The sequence below is a fragment of the Candoia aspera genome, chromosome 1 (genome assembly GCF_035149785.1).
Source record: "Candoia aspera isolate rCanAsp1 chromosome 1, rCanAsp1.hap2, whole genome shotgun sequence".
Classification (NCBI taxonomy): Eukaryota; Metazoa; Chordata; class Lepidosauria; order Squamata; family Boidae; genus Candoia; species Candoia aspera.
This window is the reverse complement of record NC_086153.1, coordinates 293685510-293705601: the sequence shown is the minus strand read 5'-3', so window position 1 is coordinate 293705601 and position 20092 is coordinate 293685510. Positions and strand designations below refer to the sequence as shown.

Sequence of the window (20092 nt, the reverse complement as noted above, 5' to 3'; positions counted from 1 at the left end):
GAAATGAAGAACAGTCAGAGCTCCTCAACTGTTTTGAGTTGACTTCTCCAACAAGTGATTTCACCTGGAACTTGTGAAGAGCAGGATGTGTTGGCAGAGTGCTAGAAAGCCTTTGGCCCAGGAGAGATCAGAAAAGTCACACACCAGGCATTTCTATAAAAATAATTTTATTTACAGAAAACAAACATAAAACTGAAACTAAAACAAGTCCAGGCAAGTTCCTCCCCTTAGGCAATGCAACCATTAACAACTGAAAAGGGGACAATTAAATTCAACCTCTTCACCCGGCCAAAATGATTAGTTACTGTCATGCGCTTTACAGCCTGGATGGGAGCCCCCTGCTCGCCATCCTTACTCATGACAGTTACCATAGTAACCTTAATCTGTAGTAGAAAACATATTAACAGGATGAAGGGCAAGACCAAAGCTTGAGACTGTTTCCAGCTTTAGACAGACTGGAACTGAAGTAAAGAAGGCAATGAGAATGAAAACGGACTAGAAACTGACATCCTATGAAGAGAAAATGAAGGCACGACACATGTTTTGCCTTGAGGAACTAAACATGGTATGATGGCACCCTTAAAATACCTTAAAAGATGTCATGCAGAGAAAAGTCAAGATATATTCTCTATCAATCCAGAGTGCAGGATACAGAATAATGTGTGGAAGGCAGGTCTCAACTGAATAGGAGCAACTTCCCAGAAAGGTGGCAGGCTCCCTGTCACCAGGTATATTCAGGCAGAGGATCACCATCCATCATGGATTCCTGAACTGAGCTTAGACTTGATGGCCCAACGTGGTCTCTTCCAAATCTACAATTTCAAGTCCCTTTTAAAATTTCTTTAAAGTTATATCTGTTAATCACTGCTATCTCAACACCATAAGTTTCTATCAGTACTTCCAACATTAAATCCTAACAAGTAAACCTTTAATTTTACTGTGCATTTTCCCTTTTCATTTTAATTTAACATTACCTGCAGGTATGATTAATGAGAGTATCAGACAAAGTGGCTAAAGCATCTCTGAGCTATTCTTGGCTTTTCTTCACCCCCACCCCCACCCCCACCCCCACCCACACCCCCAACCCACCCACACCCCGTGAGATTTTACTGATGCTTTAAATCTGAAATAAACTAGTTACAGAGGCCAAACTCATATTCACTGGAGATTGGTTTAAATCTGTTCCATGATTCATACAACTCAAGGCACTTTCTTTTTCTTTTTAAAATCACGCCTAGATTTTCAAGCCGCTTTTTAAAATAAGATGATTCCAGCCTATATCTGCTGAATTTATTTATTTATTAAATGTATATACTGCCAAATCTTATGATTCATAGCAATTTAGAGTAAGTATAAAAAAAGAAACTTGAGAGCAGATAAAAGCAAAACAAGTACAGTAACGGTACAATGAAAACTAATTAAAGACAATTACATAAAAACAATATCCATGTCATTTCCTAGCCCGGAATTTTCCTTACTATAACTATGAGGTGTATTCAATAATGCCTCTGCAAATGTATTCTAGAAATTTGGAAGGCTTTCTTGGATAGATTTGTGGGCTGTAAAGGAAGGAACAAAGCAAGTCTGGATATGTGACAAAGTTCCACAAAACCAGCACTTTTGATAGGAATGAATGCTTATATGCTTCAAAAGGACAGTGTCGTAGTCCATTCGCATGTTTGAAAGAAGATGAGAGAGATTCTGGGATATGAGCTCACATGGCTTAAATTCCTAATTCAGACTGCTTATGAAGGTCTGTTTGGAATTTCCAATTAAGGATCTGGGTATCAGAATCAGAATATCTCTGCTAAGTCTTAAGACACCCTTTCCACTTCTTAACACCCACCCTCACTCCCAAAATGATCCCAACTCCTTCTGAAAGGTAACCTTTTACCTGCTGTACAAATGTGGATACAGACTCAAGTCAATGCAAGTTGTACACCCAGGCAATTAAGAAAACTTGGAACATTGCAACAAACTGCATCTCAGTTAAGCCTCAGATTTAGCCTCACAGAAGCAAAGGATAACATTTCACCATAGAAAAAAAAACCCAAGCTCTAATGTGGGTAATGGTAATAAGCCTCAGGACTGTTAGGTTCACAGACCACTCTACATTTTAGTCAGATATTTACCCCACAAATAAATAATTTATATAATCCAAAGCCCCTCCTGATCCCTACAAGATGTTTTTGGGAGTCTCATTTTGATGGATTTTGTATTGCTCATCATTCTGCATACAGTACTACACACAACATATACTGTTGATACAACTTGGTCTAGGGTATATTGTATCCATCTTGGACAACCCAAAGATAGTTGAGAGATAGTTATTGGCTAAAGGTCACTATTGCACAAGTTGCAAGCTCAGATATACAATATCGACTCCCACAGGCCTGGTGTACAATCCATATTTCCTTAAGAGATGCATGTTCTACTTATGCACACATTACCCCAGCACCCCCGCCCCCCTGGAAAAAGAGAAGTCCGGCTCTTTTAAATCCAGGGGACAGCTCTTGAGAGGAAAGTTGTAGATTGAAGCTGAGAAAGAATGGGTGTCCCATCTCCTCACAAGATGCCAATTAAAGGAGAATTGTCAAAAATTTGGAGGAAGTCCCAGTAAATGAAGCAGAAGAACATTTGCTTTGGAAAATTATTTTCAGTAGAACTAGGTCACCGGTCTAGTCAGGAATTTGTATTAGTTTTTTTTTCTTTTTTCAGTGTTGTGCTAAGTGAAATCCAATGTTCTTATTTCTCCATATTGATTAGGAAATTGAGCTGGCAGCAATACTTCAGCCTTTTCACCCATTTTTCAGGCTGGGCATGTTTATTTATAAACTTCTTGTAGTCTGCATTATTAAATTGCTTTATCTCCCAAATGTACCATTTGTAACAGACCAGTAGCATATGTGATCTGCTGGGACCACTGCATTTCTTTTTTTGGTAAATGTTCTCTGAGGTTGGCAGGTGAATCACTGCGATCTAAACAGCCCTGTCATTTATCTTCACCAACCTTGACTATCTGCATTTTGATTTTTCAAATTAAAAAAGGTGTTTACATTTTACTCTTTTTAAAAAAATAAAACATGATCTTTTCATCTCTTGTGAGATTGATTTCTTTCTATAAAATGTGGGAAAGAAGGGCCGAATCATCTACTCATATGTCTCTATATTATATGATCAGGGACTTGCACTAGTGCAATTAATTATCCTGTTGTATTTTTACCTTTTAATTGGCATAAAAGTAGCACAAGGTGTCAGAGTCTATTTCTCTCTCACATCAGGGTCAGGATGTGCGGTGCCTCCTGGAAATTAAAGCAGGAGGTGAGGCCATGGTGTGTACACACAGATCGCTTCTGGGAAAGGGGTTTTGAGACTTTCAGCCTTCGCTCTCAGCCACCTGCTACAGCCACCCAATATGTCCTGCACTTTCTGAATGACAACTGGAATCTGGGTCTTCCCAGTCCTAATCTAACATTCTAACTGCTCTATGGTGATTCCCATTAAAAAAACAAAACAGAAGACCATATAGTAGCATGGCAATAAATACTGTGTCCTTTTCAAAGTAAAATGCACAGATTCCTAAATCTAGATAAAAGACAGTCTTTCCACCCCCATTCCAATAGCTTTTAAGGAGGGGTGTATGTGTGTTGGGGGGGAATCCCTTGCTGGAATCCCTCACAAGTACAGATCTTACATAAGAAATGCTCAGTTGCCTGTAGCGAGAATGCTTGAATGCTTTGGAATTATACAAGAAAAAAGACTGTTATGCTTCCCGTTGATAAGCTGACCCTTTAGAAAAAGTTGTTCTAAAGCTAACCCACATGTTCTATTGATACTTATTGTTTATCAGCTGTTAGCTGGGACTGATAAAGGTGGGCAGTCAGCTGTGCTGCTTTTAAACCTTTGCTCTCTCGGGGACTGCAGGCCCCTTAGCAAGCATGCCAGGAACAGGGAAAGGGACTTGAGCTCCTTTCAGATGAACTGGTTGAGTGCCAATTTTGCTCACGAACAGTCATGAGCATGTTCCTGCAAAGCAGGATGTGATCAAACTATTCAGAGCTGGAAAACCAGGTTTGCTTGCCAATTACGTTATTGCTTCAGTGCTGAGTATCAAATAGTGCCACACCAGCTATGAAACAATTGTTTTTCTTTTAACAACCACCACAACAAAACAAATTCAACATCTTTGGCCTTTTGGCTAGATTGTAACACAATCACACGTCCCGAGTATAGAAGAAATAACATCCAGCTGAGAATGTTGAACGCCCTGTTTGCAAGCAAAAATAACAATTTCCCTGCCCCCAAACAAGTAAGAGAAAACTAGCAGTAGCCCTTCCTCTGTTACCAGGTTTCAGCTTGGCTGCCAAGCCGCTCATGTTAAACATTCCTGTTCAGAAGGTGTAAATGGCAAAAGGCCAGCAGCTGTTCTCAGCTATTTCATCACACTGCCCACTACTGGCAAATGCATTTATTAAAACCAAAGCCATTGAGAGGAAGAGCTAATTAGAAATCTTTTTAAAAAAAAATCCAGTTGCTTTGATTGATTACTAAAGTATTGCAGGAGTGAAGTGCTCCTGTTCACAGGTCCACCATGCCTTCCTCCAGAACGCTTCAGTCTATTCTCTAGAGTCCTCTCCCCTTAGCTATCAAGCAGTTACCCATGGATATTGCCATTTGGCTATGTAAGCAGTAGCTTCCGCTTGATCAGCAGAAATACTGATGTTCGTGGGGAAGGACTAGAGTACATAATACATTTCAAATGATATATAAAGAACTTGTTCATTAAAGCACGTTTTCTCTGTCCTCTCATTTCCTTTGCAAAGAGCAAAGTCATGAAGTAAGTTCCAGAGAATCATACAGTATCTCTTCACTAATAAATACACCTTGGGAACTGAATGTCAATGGTTGAAAAGTTTTCCTCATCTTCTAAAGAGCCAAAGAGTTAGAAGAAAGAGTGCTGTCAATGTTTAGTTTTGTTGTTTGCTTTTTAGTCACTTGAAAATATATATGAAGGTAATATCAAATATTTGAATTTATGCCATTTTATTTGTTTTTGCACACAGTAAAAGTAATTTGCATGTTTGTACAGTAATCTAGTGAACAATTACTGATTATATATGCATGTGTCATTAAATCCTGTGAAGAAACTACCTTGTTACGATGACTGTGTGCTTATTTTCAAAAGGCTTCCATAGCACACACACATACAAACAAGTACCTGGACACAGTCAAAACATTCAAATTCATTTTTAATTTAAGACACCCAAGGACATATCTGCACCTTTATTATCAGCTAATTAAAACTTAACTGGCATTATATAAGACAGGAATGTCAATACCCACAAGACTATTTCAGACATCACCCAGGGCACAATTGCACACTTACAAACAACTATAGTAGCTACTAAAGAATATTAAATTTTGCCAGCTGAAATAAAACTATAATGGAAGTGTATGATTGCTACAAATTCTGTTTTGTCTGATACCAGATGGCTAGAACTGAAGGCAAAGGCACAATACCAGCCACAATATAATCTTTCTTAAATATCTCACCAATCTTCAATTTACTCATCTATGATGTGCTCCTCGATGATCTTCAAGAGCCATTGGGGCTACAACTGTCAGCAATATTATCAGATACCCATTCAGAGGCACTGTTGAATAGCCTACTTGCATAAATCTCAGCATGTAAGGTTCAAACACTGCTTCTCTCCAGGGACATCAAGGGACACTTACTCCAGATGAGCAGTGGGAACTGGCAGGCTCAATCCCCATGATATATCTAGAATAGATCTGGGTACAAGTTTAGCCAGTGATATTCAAACTGGTATCTTCTAGATGTGTGGGATTACAAGTCCCCACATTTCTGACAACTAGACATGCTGCCCAGGACTTATGGAATTTGTAGTCCAAAACTTCTGGAAGGTACCAGGTTGCCAATTTTTGCATTAGCCTCTCACATCCTGGCAACAATATAATTTTCTATCAACTGTGCAATAAGTATTATCTTGCCAATTTGATGTTTGGATTAAAACACACACACATAACCACAAACACGCACACAGAGGAAGAGAAATCTTTTTCTGCCTTTAAATGTAATAATCCACAAATTGTCCAGCCAGTTCATATTCATTTGTCTCAACGTCAGCAGCACAATAAAGGATCATGGATAGCTTAATTCCTTCCTTCGTCAAGATAAAAATTCTTCTGTTATTTATTTGGGAGATCAGGTCTGGGACAACGAAAGGTAAAGAACATAAATATTATAGTGTATGCCAAATTCTCTTGAGAGAAAAATAAGGCCTAAACAGAAACTAAAACTTTAAAAATGCATTTAGAAGAAGTGGAGAAATAGCAGGGAACAAACTAATACTGGGGTGTCCTTGGTTGTCCTAACAGCCAGGAACCACGCTGAGACAAGGAATAGGTCTCTAGTGTTTTATTACTGCTACTTAGACAGAAAATCCTAACAAATTGAAGAAGTGTGGGAAAAACCCAGACAGATAAACCCCAAAGTTAAGGCGGGTCTGATCTGCGTCTCTTTGAATGGCTGCTTAACTCCTCAGTACTACGCATGCATTTTCCCCCCTGGATAGAGGCCCCCTCCTGCTCACCATCAGTACTCATGACATTGGTGCTCTCTGAGCTTGGTTGTTTTGCTCGCAGACGTTTCACTACCTGACTAGGTAACATCATCAGTGCTAGTGAGTGTGGGTTTTGCTCCCTGTTTATATACATTAGCTTGCCCTGCTGGTGTTGGTGGGGGTGTAGTTTTCTCCTTGGTAGTACCTTGATTAAGGTATTGTTTTCTGCTTGAATGTTTGTCTGGTGTTAATCCCTGCTTATCTGGGTGTTGGCTGCTGGAGAGGATGTGTTCTGGTCTTTTTGTTTCCTTCTTAGCTTTTTTATTGTCTCTTTTGAATGGTGTGTAAATGTGATTTATCTCTATGTGTCTATCGATGGCTGATTGTCTGAATGCCAAGATTCCAGGAATGATGAAACAATGAAAACTGCTTAATCTCACAACACATGGATAGACTCAACCATAGTTTCAACTGGGAAACTGTGAGCATCCTACACCAAGCTAAATCCAAAAACGCTAGGGAATTCTTGGAAGCTTGGCATTCAGACAAATCAGCCATCGATAGACACATAGAGATAAACCACATTTACACACCATTCAAAAGAGACAATTAAAAAAGCTAAGAAGGAAACAAAAAGACCAGAACACATCCTCTCTAGCAGCCAACACCCAGGGATTAACACCAGACAAACAATCAAGCAGAAAACAATACCCTAATTAAGGACTACCAAGGAGAAAACCACACCCCCACCAACATTGGCAGGGCAAAGCTACTGTATATAAACAGGGAGTAAATTCCATACTCGCTAGCACTGATGATGTTATCTAGTCGGGTAATGCAAAGTCTGCAAGCAAACAACCTAGCTCAGAGAGCACCAGGGACTCCACAGTTCAACCCCGAGCTACATATATTCTTTTCTATTGGAACAAACTAATAGCTAAAATTTGAAAGTTCTGATATAATAAAATTGTTAATTGCTTGGCACTATATGACTGGGAAGTCCATAAAATACATTTAACTCTCAAATATATCAAGCAGAGCAGTACTGCTTGGAATCAAATATTTGGAGTGCAGTATACTTAAGATAAAAGTGGCATTTATGGCCTGCACTATCTCCTTGAAACTCCAATATACTACAGTGACACAAGTACGTATCTCAAGGTGCCAAGAGCTCAGAGCCAAGAAAATGCTCAAAGAATGGCCTTTTATCAAGACAGGCTTCAATATTTTGGACCCGACTTTCTGATAAAGATATGCACAATTTCAACTATAATTCAGACTAACTTTCTAAAGGCCAGCTGGAAAGCATATTGCAAAAGAAGTACTGAATAACTCAAATGTGGGATAGATCAAACATAAATCCTCCTTCTGTTGCCATCTCTTTTACTTTCTGTGTTCTATACATTAAAAAATAAGTAGGTAAAGAAAAGTTTGAAAAAAAATCCTGCTATAGAAATAGCAAATATTTCTGTAACTTAATTATAAATATATTCTGTCAGGTAACAAAGAGGAAAAACTACTACAAAATTCTATGTTCAGGTCATGAGCTAGGATATGCTTCGCAGTAACAGCTGGTCTTTATAGCGTTCAAAGAAACACAAGCTAAGAGACTTATAGTCAAAGGTCCATAGAAGATTACTTCTGATTTCTCTCCTTCCCATCTGCACTCCAAACATGCTCTCTAGAAAGCTGCTCTTGAGAGTCTTTCAGGGAAACCACAGCTAGGGAAGAGTCGGGCATGCTACTTGTCTGTAAAAGTAACTTCTCCAGTAGCAAACAATGAGTGTTTTTTTTTTAAGTAAGACACAGTAGTTCCTCAGCAGGATCAGACCAAAGCTGATCTATATTTTGTTTCCAAACAGTGGCTGGCCAGATCATCCTGGAAGTTCACAAGGATGATGCCTGTTCTTTAGTCCCATTTGATAATCAGATTACCCCACAGGAGTATAGCCCTCCAGATGTAACTGGACTTAAACTCTCAGTACCCCAAACCAGCATGCCAATGGTTAGTGATAATGACAATTACTCATTGTCCAATAACATTTGAAGTGTCACAGATCTCTGTCCTTACTATGTTGACTTCCAAGATTAGAATTCATTTAGTAATCAAACTCGGCACTGATATACCATGTCTTGATTGTGTATCCCCAATGTAGCTCATGCAGAGCTAGTGACCATTTTTGGTTCCATATACTGACCTCAGTTATACAAAAACATTTTTGAAAAGAATGATGATATACATTGAACTGAATCTACTTAAATGTTCTCTTTCTCTCTCTTCCCTCAAAGCATGGTCAAGTGTGGCCCTATCATTACAAAGAGTGGAGCGGCTTCTTGGGAAGCAGATGTTAGAAGGGGCTGATGGTATCAAAGGAAAGGGCTCTGTGCCTTGTGTGGCCTATCCAGAACATCCTACACTAGTTTGCTGCTTTTAGTGTAATACAGGGTTTCTCAACCTTGGCAACTCTAAGCTGTGTGGACTTCAACTCTCAGAATTACCCAGCCAGTTTTGCAGGCTGGGGAATTCTGGGAGTTGAAGTCCACACAGCTTAGAGTTGCTATGGTTGAGAAACCCTGGTGTAATAGAGAATGCTGTCCCACAATGCCAGACTTAAAGGAAGAGTAAACTTCACCTTGTACTTGAATTGTGGGGGGGAGGAATGGCTTCAAACAATAAAATCTCCTAAGGCATCCCTGAGTCTGGATTGAATTTATTAGTTTTTGTGAGTTTTATTTAGTTCTATGAAACAGGACATAAAGGCAAGGATCCAAAAAGCTTATCAGAGGCATGGAATAGGCTTGCACTACCTGAGTGGGCTTGATGACCAGATTAATACACCTTAGCATATAGATTACTTTTGAAATTCCACTCATTTTCAATAGCAGCGTATCATACCATAGAGACAATAATGCTGAAGAAACCGTATTTTACAACCTAAGATCCAAACTACACAGCAGCCATGCACAGAATCAAAATTTCTTGCTGTACCTGATGACAAAAGATCATGCTTTTAGAAGATAGCCATAGTGGTAAACTGTTTTTAGGACATTCTAGCTCATGTGTCAAATTTGGAGGGGCTTAGTAATCCCTTAGTTAGGATGAAAGTTACTTTAAGCTTCCTGGCTTGGGAGGGATGAGACTCACTGATGCCATTATCTCCTCAATTCTCATCCAGTCATCTTCCAGGATTTTCAGTTTTACTCAATGCATCCAACTCACCTTCTTGTTCCAGCTTGCCAGTAGAAGCCACACAAGTTCCCCTGCCTCCTCTTCTGTATTCAGATTACAAGAAGATGTACTTAAGGAATGTTTGTTTGTGGCCAGCTGCACACACTGCTAATTCTCATTCTCTCTCTCTCTCTTTTAATTCACCCAAACAAAATCCTGAAATGGGGTATTGGAGCCAGAAGGGGACATTTAATTTCCCTAAAATACGTACACTTCAAAAACCTGACTTGGAAGGCACAGTGATTTTCTGGTACAGCACAAGAAGTTGTAAGACATTATTTTTCACTGAATGGTTACAGCCAGTGGTAGTTCCCAGTTCCCAAGTGTGGCTCTGTCTTCTAAGGAGTAGCTAGGTGAGTATCATTGAGTGGCCAGCATTGCTTCAAATGCTGCTGTCCCTTTCCCTTTCCCTCTTCCACTCATTCTTTCCATTGTCACATGGGCTGGCAGAAACAATTTTCCATCATTCAGACTGCCTCTGAAAGCAAGTGCTGGCTCCTAATGTTAAATGTTCAAAGGAGACCAGGAAGATTGTTTTTCTTTTAGAGCAGAAATAATGAAAGACTGTGGGCAGATAAACCATCCAAAAGAGGTGAGCAGTCTCTTTTAAAATTCCAGGAATCCAGAATGTTGTGGGACTCTGAAAGTTTCATACTTTGGCTTGGCTTTCCTCAATCAAAGTACTGTAGAGTTGTGGTAGGATACATCACTGGCTAGCTTTCTTACTGGTGGTGGCTACAGATGCTGTGCATAACTTTGGGCTGAATATGCATTCTTACATAATTAGCAGAGACATCAGCAAAGGAAGGTAGGAATTTCAACAAATAAGAATATTAGTATGTAATAGAACCTGTCTGGGCACTGCTAATTTACACAAGATTTACACTTCATATTTCACTTCAGTTTATGTCCTTCAGTTAGGTGGAAATACATAAACACATGCAGTTTTATATAAAAGATTCAGAAATCCATTACCCCAAATGAAAAAAACCTTATTTATATTATTCTGTGTTAATTTCATTACATTGTAGGTATTGTAACTGCCACTGAAATATCAAAGTAGCCCCCCTGAAAAAAAAAATAGCCAAGATGGCTTTCTCTCCAGTTTGTCTGAGCTTTTATGAAAATGGAGGAAGCTCTACCAGGCATGGAATGACAGTTCAGAATCTTGGCCTATGTCTTCCAGCGATGCTTTTCCACTGCCTCCTGCAACAATCCCAGAGACCTCCATGGCCCTTAATGTGAAATAGCTTTGGAATTGTGCACCTACCCCAAAGGTGTGGAAGAAGCTCCAGTTTGCAGCCTTCTTCAGGAAAGTAACCTTTCCAGTTTAGATTTGCTTTACAACAGCATTAATACCTTTACTCACCACTTGTATTTACATATTTACTTTTTTAGATAAGTATATAGTTTCCTATTCCTTTTATTCCTGTTTCTGTGGAATGCCATTTTTTCCTTTCTACATGTTCCCACTTTCAGTTTCCAAGGTCATTTGGAATTTAGTTTTAGCCTAAATTTTAGAATTTGAAGTCTTTGTATTTTTCACTTTTTATATAATTTAAAATTATTAATTTTACTTATAAACTCATAGATTAATTTGAAAGTGACTGAAAAATTCAGTAGTGGATGTGCATGTGTGTGCGTTGTGTGCACACACACAACTTAATTCACTGTAATAATTTTTGTAGAGTGGCCTCACTGAGAAGGAAATTTTCTAAAAACTAAAACTGCAAACCCATCCATATTCCTTGCAGTGATGAAGAGGGGTGATGGGGTGTATCTGCAAATGATGCAAATAAACTAACGTAGACTTACTTGAGCCAGTGCAGCATCTCGCTCTTCTATCAGTGTATTAATTTCTTCAGCTGTTATTTTCTTTTTCTGTTCCTGGGTTCTGTATATTCGATCGACAATTATAGCTCCAGTCCTCCATATCACCATACCGGTGTCTGCATTGTTTATTCTGTTCAGTAATTCCTGTAATGTCTACCAACAGCATTCTATGTTAGTCAGACAAGAAGTTTTAATATACTTTATTTAATATAGGGTTTTAATTAATAGGCACATGTGAATTGTAAATTGACTGAGTGAAGTTATTGAATTTTCATACTGCAGCAAAGATGTACATTATTAGTGTGTCAATTCTTCTTTTTCCCACATCTTAGTTCTTGAAACCCACTCAATTGAACTTAAGCCTCTAAGATATAAGACTGACATCAAGAAATCTCCTCAGAGAATGGCTTACCATGTCATTTTCTTCAGGGTTAATATTTTCTAGCCTAGAAAAAAGGACACAGAAAGCCTGATCAGTAGCATTTCCTTAGTGCAGCAAAATGAATTCGCTTTTTAAATCTTTAGAACCCTCAAGTAATTTCATTCTACTGGTCTTTAGAGTCAACTATGACACTGAACATATTAAAGTGCCACCTGCTCGATTCCATCTTTCAATAATGCTCCATATCTTCAGCACTGGCTTCAGAATGTTAAGTTATTAATGTTTACTGCTATATATGACTACAAGGATCAATTGTTCATATGTGCTTAGATGAAGAAAGTTCCCCAGTGGCAGGGGCACCGAGGCGCCTTTTATTTATTTAATTCTTCACCCACTGAAATACATAAATAAACCTCCACCAGAAATTATATATTTTAATTTTATCATATCCCTCATGACAAAAAACAAAGCAAAACAAAAATCCCGGCTCTCCAATCCTAACACCTATGTCCAAGACTCACTCTCTTTAATGAAATTTATTTGCAAGTACGTTTGCATAGAATTGTTTGCAAAGCCTGTGGAACAAAGTATAATGATTTCTCCTTCTTAACAGTAAGTTGGAAATTAAACTTTCTCTGAAAACTCAGTCAATCAAACTGAAACAATGGGATAAAGCCAAACACTTGGGCCCCATTTTTTCAGTTCATTTTTCAGTCTTCTACATAAAATTGCTGTTACTAGCTCATTCAAAACCTTTCTGCAGAACTGCACATTATTAGCTCAACACATTTGTACTACCTCATCTCCAAAACAATGATAAGGAATAAAGAGATACAACATTATAAAAACTCAAATGAAAAGTTTGTAAATATAATTTAACCTTTCTGGAAAATTGAATTCTACCAATCAGTAAGGCAAGTAATCAAGTTATGTCATCGTTCGAATCAAGAATTGGGTGGCATCTATGAGGTTGGAGCCTGCATGCCCTAGAAATACTGCATAACATTCCTCAGTTACTTATTAATATTTCAGCTGGGGATGGTGGAGTCATTCCGTTCATGCTTTTATGCAAGCTTGCCTAATTTTGCACTTCAAATGGAAACTCAGTGCACCTTAAAATTACAGATTTTTCAAATTTTATCATATCTACAGAAAAATGTAAAAAAAATGAGGCTAAAGAAATATATGCATAACTGTTGTGAAAATAATATAAAATGCTTATTAAAGAAAACTGCAGAATGTCTGTATTTTGCAAAATAGTGTAAACAAGAAAACAGGAAAATGCATACTAACAACTTAATGGATCATCTTGTGATCTCTTTAAAAAGGGTTTCAAGATGAAGTGAACTTAACACTGAAAAAATGGGAAACCAAAACATATAGTCAAGCCTATCCCTAGCTGCAGATCTCCTTGCTGAGTTTGCAGGTGCTTTGGACATTTTTCTCAGTTTCCACAGCAGCTTGTTGGATAACAGAAGAAGCTGCAGTTGGCTACGGCATTCAGGTGTTCCACCCTAAATGTGTTAGCTTCCTATTAAACAATTTGCATTATGTTCCATTTTACCAAGATCCTGGAATTAAATCATATGTACCACATCTAAGCATGTTATATGTAGTCAACAGAGCAATCCTTACTTTAGGATGAAAGAACAGAAATAAAAATGGTTGTATATCCCCAAGTTCTTCCTGCCTTGTTTATTAAAAACAACAACGACAACCCAACCCCCAAACACCCTTTGCTTCCAGGTTACAGGAGAGACAAATATTTTGCAGACAAAATATGTGTCTGTGGAATCAATGGTGAGGGGCATGACAATTAGCAACGAGATACCATTTTGCTTGTACCAGCCCTTATGAAGTGGTGTACAATATACAGAGAAAAAAATGTTCTTTTTCAAATTAACAACTTTTTACATTTTATTTCATTTTATTTCTGACAGAAAAGTGGCCTCGGAAGATCCAACTGGTTTTCTATAAAGTGAGACTTCTGACTGACAACCTTGTAGTCCAAACTCTGAACCCCTGGATGAAATGTGACATTTCCTTGAATTATCCATGCATAAATCAATACTGGTTACCCTCTCTTACATATCCAGTCAATCATCATCTTTTCTGTCTCAGGGTCCGGAGTGAAACCGCACATCAATATTATAAACTGCAACAAATAAAACCAGTGTCCTGCTTAAGACCCAGAAATGCAGCTCCTTCTAATCATGCCAAGGAGGAGAACCAAGAATTAAGAGGCTCTGCCCACAGAGACTCCTCACAAGCTACTTTCACACACTACAGCTTAGAAACATGTTATATAGTAATTGCTAAAGAAAACACCAAGTACTTTCTCCTTTCTCTCACACGGAGCAAACCTGCAGCTAAGATGATCACTAGAAAACAAATGTGTGTGTGTATGCATGGAGTTAGGTACATACACATATATGCACAGTGGCCATATGAAGCAAGGGCATAGAATCAGTTGAGCTTTCCCACAAGATAGTAGACATTAAGCAGCCAGCATAAAACATGAGATATGTACATACGTTTCAAGAGGTTGTTCCACTAGCTTTATTTGTTTACAAGCATCATTTCTCTCCTCACTGGCCAACTTCAGTCTAGCCATGATGGCTTCATCGTGTTCATGTTGTGCAGAATGAATTTCTTCTACCAGAGCTGCAATATAGTAAATGGTTTTATTGTATGAGCATGACCCACAAAGGATGTTTATTTCCTATTTTATAGCCATTTTTTAACTTCTCCAAATTAATGGATATTTATTTATCCATGGGAGTTACTTATGGTGCCTTCCATCTTAATCATTTCCAGACAGACACCCATATTAGTTAGGATCAAATTAAAATTTTCTAAATTAAATTAATGAATTGTTAAACCTAATACAGAGATGTGATTTAAGCATGTTTACGGAATGAAAGCACTCAATGAACAATTGTTTTTCTTTTAAGGAGATGCTGTATACCACTAAGTGCCAAGCTATGTGCTAAAGCTGCCACATAAGAAAAGCCATGCTGGATCAGAGCAAAGGCTCACTTACTTCAACATCTTTTTCCACTTGCAGTCCAACTCAACCCTTTTTTCAGGGAAAGTTCTAGTAAAAGAAAGTGCATGATACAGACTCACTGCATTTGTTCTTTTCACCTTGGTTCTATGTAACTGGCTGCTTCTGAAGGAAAGGGGGTAAGAAATTTAAGTTCTTTGGAATCCCCCAAAGTTTAAATTAAATCAACAACAATATTTAAAAAAAAAACTCTTGAAATCTCATTAACAGCTCACATGCAAATATCAAATTCTTGTGAGATTTTTGGCATTGTCACATAAAAATCGTGCATTTTTCTGATGTCTACATATGAAACTTCTGAAGCAAAATTGCTAAAATTTCTGGTCATTTTGCAAAAATTCACATGATTTTTAGTGAGAAGGGACCCTAGTAATATTGCAAGATTTTTGCTGTTCTAGTATGTGACTGTACAAGATTATGAAAGCGAGATCACTGAAATCATAGAAGAGTTAATATTCTTACTTTAAAAAAAAACTACTGGGATGGTGCCACACATTATACAGTGGTACATCATCTAGTCAGAAAATAATGCTGCCCCAGTCTTAAACTATAGCTTATATAAGTCTTATCCAAAGGAGTCTAGACCATAATGAGGAATGAAATCACAATAAACACCACTAAAAAGTAAAAACAAACAAACCTCACACTATCAAAGTATAGCATGCTATTAATAAAACCGTTAATGAGAAATCTGTTCACAATTATGGAGAAATATATATTATTGTAGATATGAGCAGTGTTTTGAACAACTAAAATTCGGTGAAACTGCCTCTGCAAAGGATATTTGAAAGGCCTCTTTTGAACACCTAAAACAGTTATATCCTGCCTTTGTTTTGTACAACTCAAGGTGGCGTACATATTTTCCCCACAACATACGCCATGAAGTGAGTTGGACTGAGAGTGACCAGCTCAAGAATGAGAAGTTACCATCTCCTAGTTTCTAGTGCAATACTTTAATCACTACACCAAACTGTCCCTCTCAAACTAATCCTAAGAAGAATGGTATTATTGTAAGTTAGTGGATACCGCACCATTTTAAATTGGTCCAGTGAACAATCTGCTGTGTGTGCAGTGGGGGGAGGGGGAAGAATGATCAAGCTGATAAAAACAAAAAAGTTCTGGGTAATCCGTTTGACTTCAGTGGAACAATGGGCAAAGATTTTCAGGTCTATTGCATCAAAGTCACCTTTGCTATTTCCTGGAACACCTAGGTTTATCTTGGCAAACTATTTCAGCCAAGCCAAGTGTGTTTAAGTATTTTTTTAATGACATTTTAGCTGAAATATGAAGCTTCCTGAAATAAATGTGCATATTCAATGTCATGTAGAGGAAATAAGGTATCAGTCAAGTCTATTATTTTCAGTGAGAATTGGGCATAACAGCAGACCCAACAAATCAAATATGTATCATATTTTACTTTGCAAATGACTGAACCCTCCATATTTTCTATTATTAAAGTATATTTAGCTTATCTTGATGCAGAAACAGTCTATCAACATTTGAGTATCATACCAAGCCAAACATCTGGATTACAAAATGGCTTACTTCCTGAAAGATAATTGTACTAGATCCATCAAGACTAACACACTTGTACTTTTAAGACAGATAATAACTGTAAACAGTTAAGGTACATAGCTATTTCAAAGTTCACTTAGAAAATCAACATAGCATTTTAGTTGGAATTTGCTCATTAAATACCCATAACAGTAATGCAAATTATACCAGAATGAATAAAGCAAATACATAAACTTCTTTGTTTTATTAAATATAAAATCTCTTGTTAATCACACCGGCTATGTCGTATAAACTTTTCTCTTTAACTATTAAATGGAAGTCTTTACAAAAGTCATTAGAGATCCTCATTCTTTGACTTGTATAAATTTCAATATTTGTTCAGTAAAGGTTCACAGCAGTTAAATTACATTAACAAATATTATTAGCTACTATGTAAGCCAACGAAGTAAAATACGTATATTACAGGTAAAACAAATCATTGGGTGTTTACAATAATATTTGGATATGTCCATTTTTAAACAAGCTTATCAAATATTCTGTAATTCTAAGTCAAATTACAGAATCTCAGAGTAGATCTCCCTCCCCCTCCAAATACTCTAATTTGTTTAGTAAGCTAATTGTTTTCTAATATGGGATAAAGTAAATATGAAGAAGCTGAACCATTTGGAGTATGAGTTTACTGAGTCAAAGCAGTGTACATATTTTCTCAGCTAAACCCAGTTCTGTTGGCAAACCTTCTGGCCACACTTTCAGACTACCTTTAAAATACAGTAGTAGCAAGAGAGGGTGTTAGAAATCATTCTAGTATAAACATTGGTTCATGATTCTCCAAACAACAGAACCTTGAAGGGGTGGTGGATGAGGCAAAGAGAGAGGGCATCTATGTCTGTTTGCTGATTTCTTAGAGGTCATCTGTGTAAATATAGAAACTGAATAGTAAATGCTGGAAAGAAGGAATAGTTAGGAGTTTTAGATAGTCTACTGCAAAACTCACGTGATATGAAGGGAAAAAAATACAACTTTAACCTCTTAGACAACAGATAAGATTTCTAAGTAAAGATAATTAGGTACTGTTCTATATTCTGTGTTGCCCTGTAACGTGCAAATCTGAAAAATCTTTTGTTGCAGATACTCTGTCAATATGCTGAAACACTATTTTGCATTTTTCTGGAATTAAAAGCTAGCCCAACCATATCTCCCCTCAAGGGATATTTTACAATACACACTGTAACGTATCAATATCTTCAGAAACTTCCCACTTCTTCCATTATTCCCTATTTTGCATATTTCATAGGATTTCTTAGAAGTTTTAGTTGCAATAGTTTCTTGCAGGTATTTTCAGTAAGTGAAAAATAAATGTACTGCTGTAGCATGCGGATTGTCATAAGGAGTTTTGTGATTTTGGATTTAGTATTCAAGATTAGGGACTGTTGAACTCTGTGTGACCTAGGATTTTCCTCAGAGCTGGTTAAGGACTGATCACAAGACTTTTAATGGCTTCACACAGATACCTTTCCCCCAAAAGAGTCAATATGAAGGACTACGGAGCAACTTTTTATTTTCAGGCTATCCGTAGTAAAGATAAAACATTCCTAATCTGAAAAATATTTTCAAGGGCAACCTATAGAGAGTTAATATGTAAACGGAACTGAAACTGAACAAATAGCATTTCCAGTTTTGTCTCTGCTTGAAATAAACAGGGAAGAATGTAAGATAAAATTTATTTGAAATTATATTATATGAATCACAGATTCCTATAATGGGTGATTTTGTTTTATTTTGGTGAGGAGATGTGTTCTGCTCAGAACAAATTTTGCTTTTTCCACAACTTTAGCAAACGTCCCCAACCCAGAAGAGTGCATGGTGCATCTATGCAAGTGTTGTTAGGATATACTCCAGTATTTATTTGTTTGCATAGAGAATTATCAGCTTGCATACATCATTATCAGCAAAATTCTGATAAACCTGGAAAATCATCTAAGGTCCAAATTGGGATCTTATTCAAATGAACATGAGTAGTCCCCAGGCACTATACCTAAATGCTATATTGATGCTATTTAAATCACTAAAATGTAGAAGCATTACAGAAAAAATGAATAACACAGAATTAGAACAGTTTTAAGAGGACAATACCAGACATTACAGACTGCAAATCATTTACATATTAAAGTGACTCAGCAGATAAATCAATGTGTGTTAACACTGATAGAAATAACAATACCTTTGTTGCCTTGCATGTATTTAGTTTGAGGCATTCAACTGCTCCTACATTTCTGGTGCTATAAATGCATTATTATACCCAAACTGTTTAGCAATAAATGTAAGTGAAAAGACTCTGCACTCTGGTGTGTTCCTGCTTACTTAGATCCTCAGAGGGAAAATAAAAGAGAAGGCATGCAAATAAGAATGTATACATTTCCCTCCACCGTATTTACATTTCTGAGTTCTTTACTAAAACCGGTCACCCTACAACACTAAACTTATTACGTCCTCTTTTAAAATACACATTTTTGTAGACATGACTGTTGAAAACGTATGTGCTACCATTTATCAGTAGTTCAGACAAGAGTCATCTATGTACACACACATAAAAAAAATAACCACAACTAAACTCAATATATTCTACCTGAATTGTGTACAAACTGATAACTCGCAAAAGGATTCTGTTTCTCAGAGGACACACTGGATTTTTTTTTTTAGCTGATAGGAAAGCTTGCCACACAAAATTTACTATTAACACATACTAGATTCAATTATTCCTACGGTTAAAAACCAAACCAGACCATAGCAATAACCAACAGCACATTCTAGGTCTATGCAGAGACAAGTCCCAATGGGGGGAAAAATACTATAGGGCTATATTTCCAATCATTTAATTATTCCATATAATCAAAATGCATTATCCAATCTGTGTGAATGTCTGTTATTTCACAAAGGCATTCATATTTTCAGGATAAGCTTATTTCAAAATAAACTTTCAGAATAAAGAACATTTCTTATTCCCTATACCAGTCTTTGAAAAGTACATTTCTGTCCTATATACTGGTGTATTAAGATTAGCAACTTTAGAGAACAATTCTCTTCTCACTGAAGTCCATTAGTAAACTCCAACTGATTTTAGTGAAATGAAATAGGACCTATAGCTTATTAAAGGTCTTGGCATTTGTCAAGACACATATAATGAAAGGTTTAGGAAATGTATTTGCATAATACAGCAATCCTACAACAAAAATAAGGCAAGGTACATTCTGCAGAAAAAATGAATTTAGAATATAATTATTAGGCAAAAACTATCTATTGCATACTTCAAAAATAGAATGTCATAGATATTTAGATTTACAAACACCAGGGTTGGGAACTGTTGTGATCTTTTGGCTAAAGCTCAATATTGGCCTTATTTCAATTTAATTGGAAGAGGATCTTAAATTCATCTTCTCCATGAGGTATCAGGAACCTGGATTTTTCTTTGTAGCAAAGGTTAA

General features: G+C 37.1%; 1 protein-coding gene across 3 annotated transcripts in view; it reads right to left on the bottom strand.

The window, feature by feature from the left end:
• Positions 1 to 20092, bottom strand: part of MIPOL1 (mirror-image polydactyly 1) — a 201554-nt gene that overhangs the window by 116714 nt on the left and 64748 nt on the right. For all 3 annotated transcript variants that reach the window (XM_063290062.1, XM_063290061.1, XM_063290063.1), the window contains exons 5-7: positions 14563 to 14692; positions 12059 to 12092; positions 11629 to 11799 (exon numbers count right to left, since the gene is read on the bottom strand). In XM_063290062.1, the coding sequence (XP_063146132.1) occupies positions 11629 to 11799; positions 12059 to 12092; positions 14563 to 14692 (335 nt within the window). The remainder of the gene's footprint in view (positions 1 to 11628; positions 11800 to 12058; positions 12093 to 14562; positions 14693 to 20092) is intronic.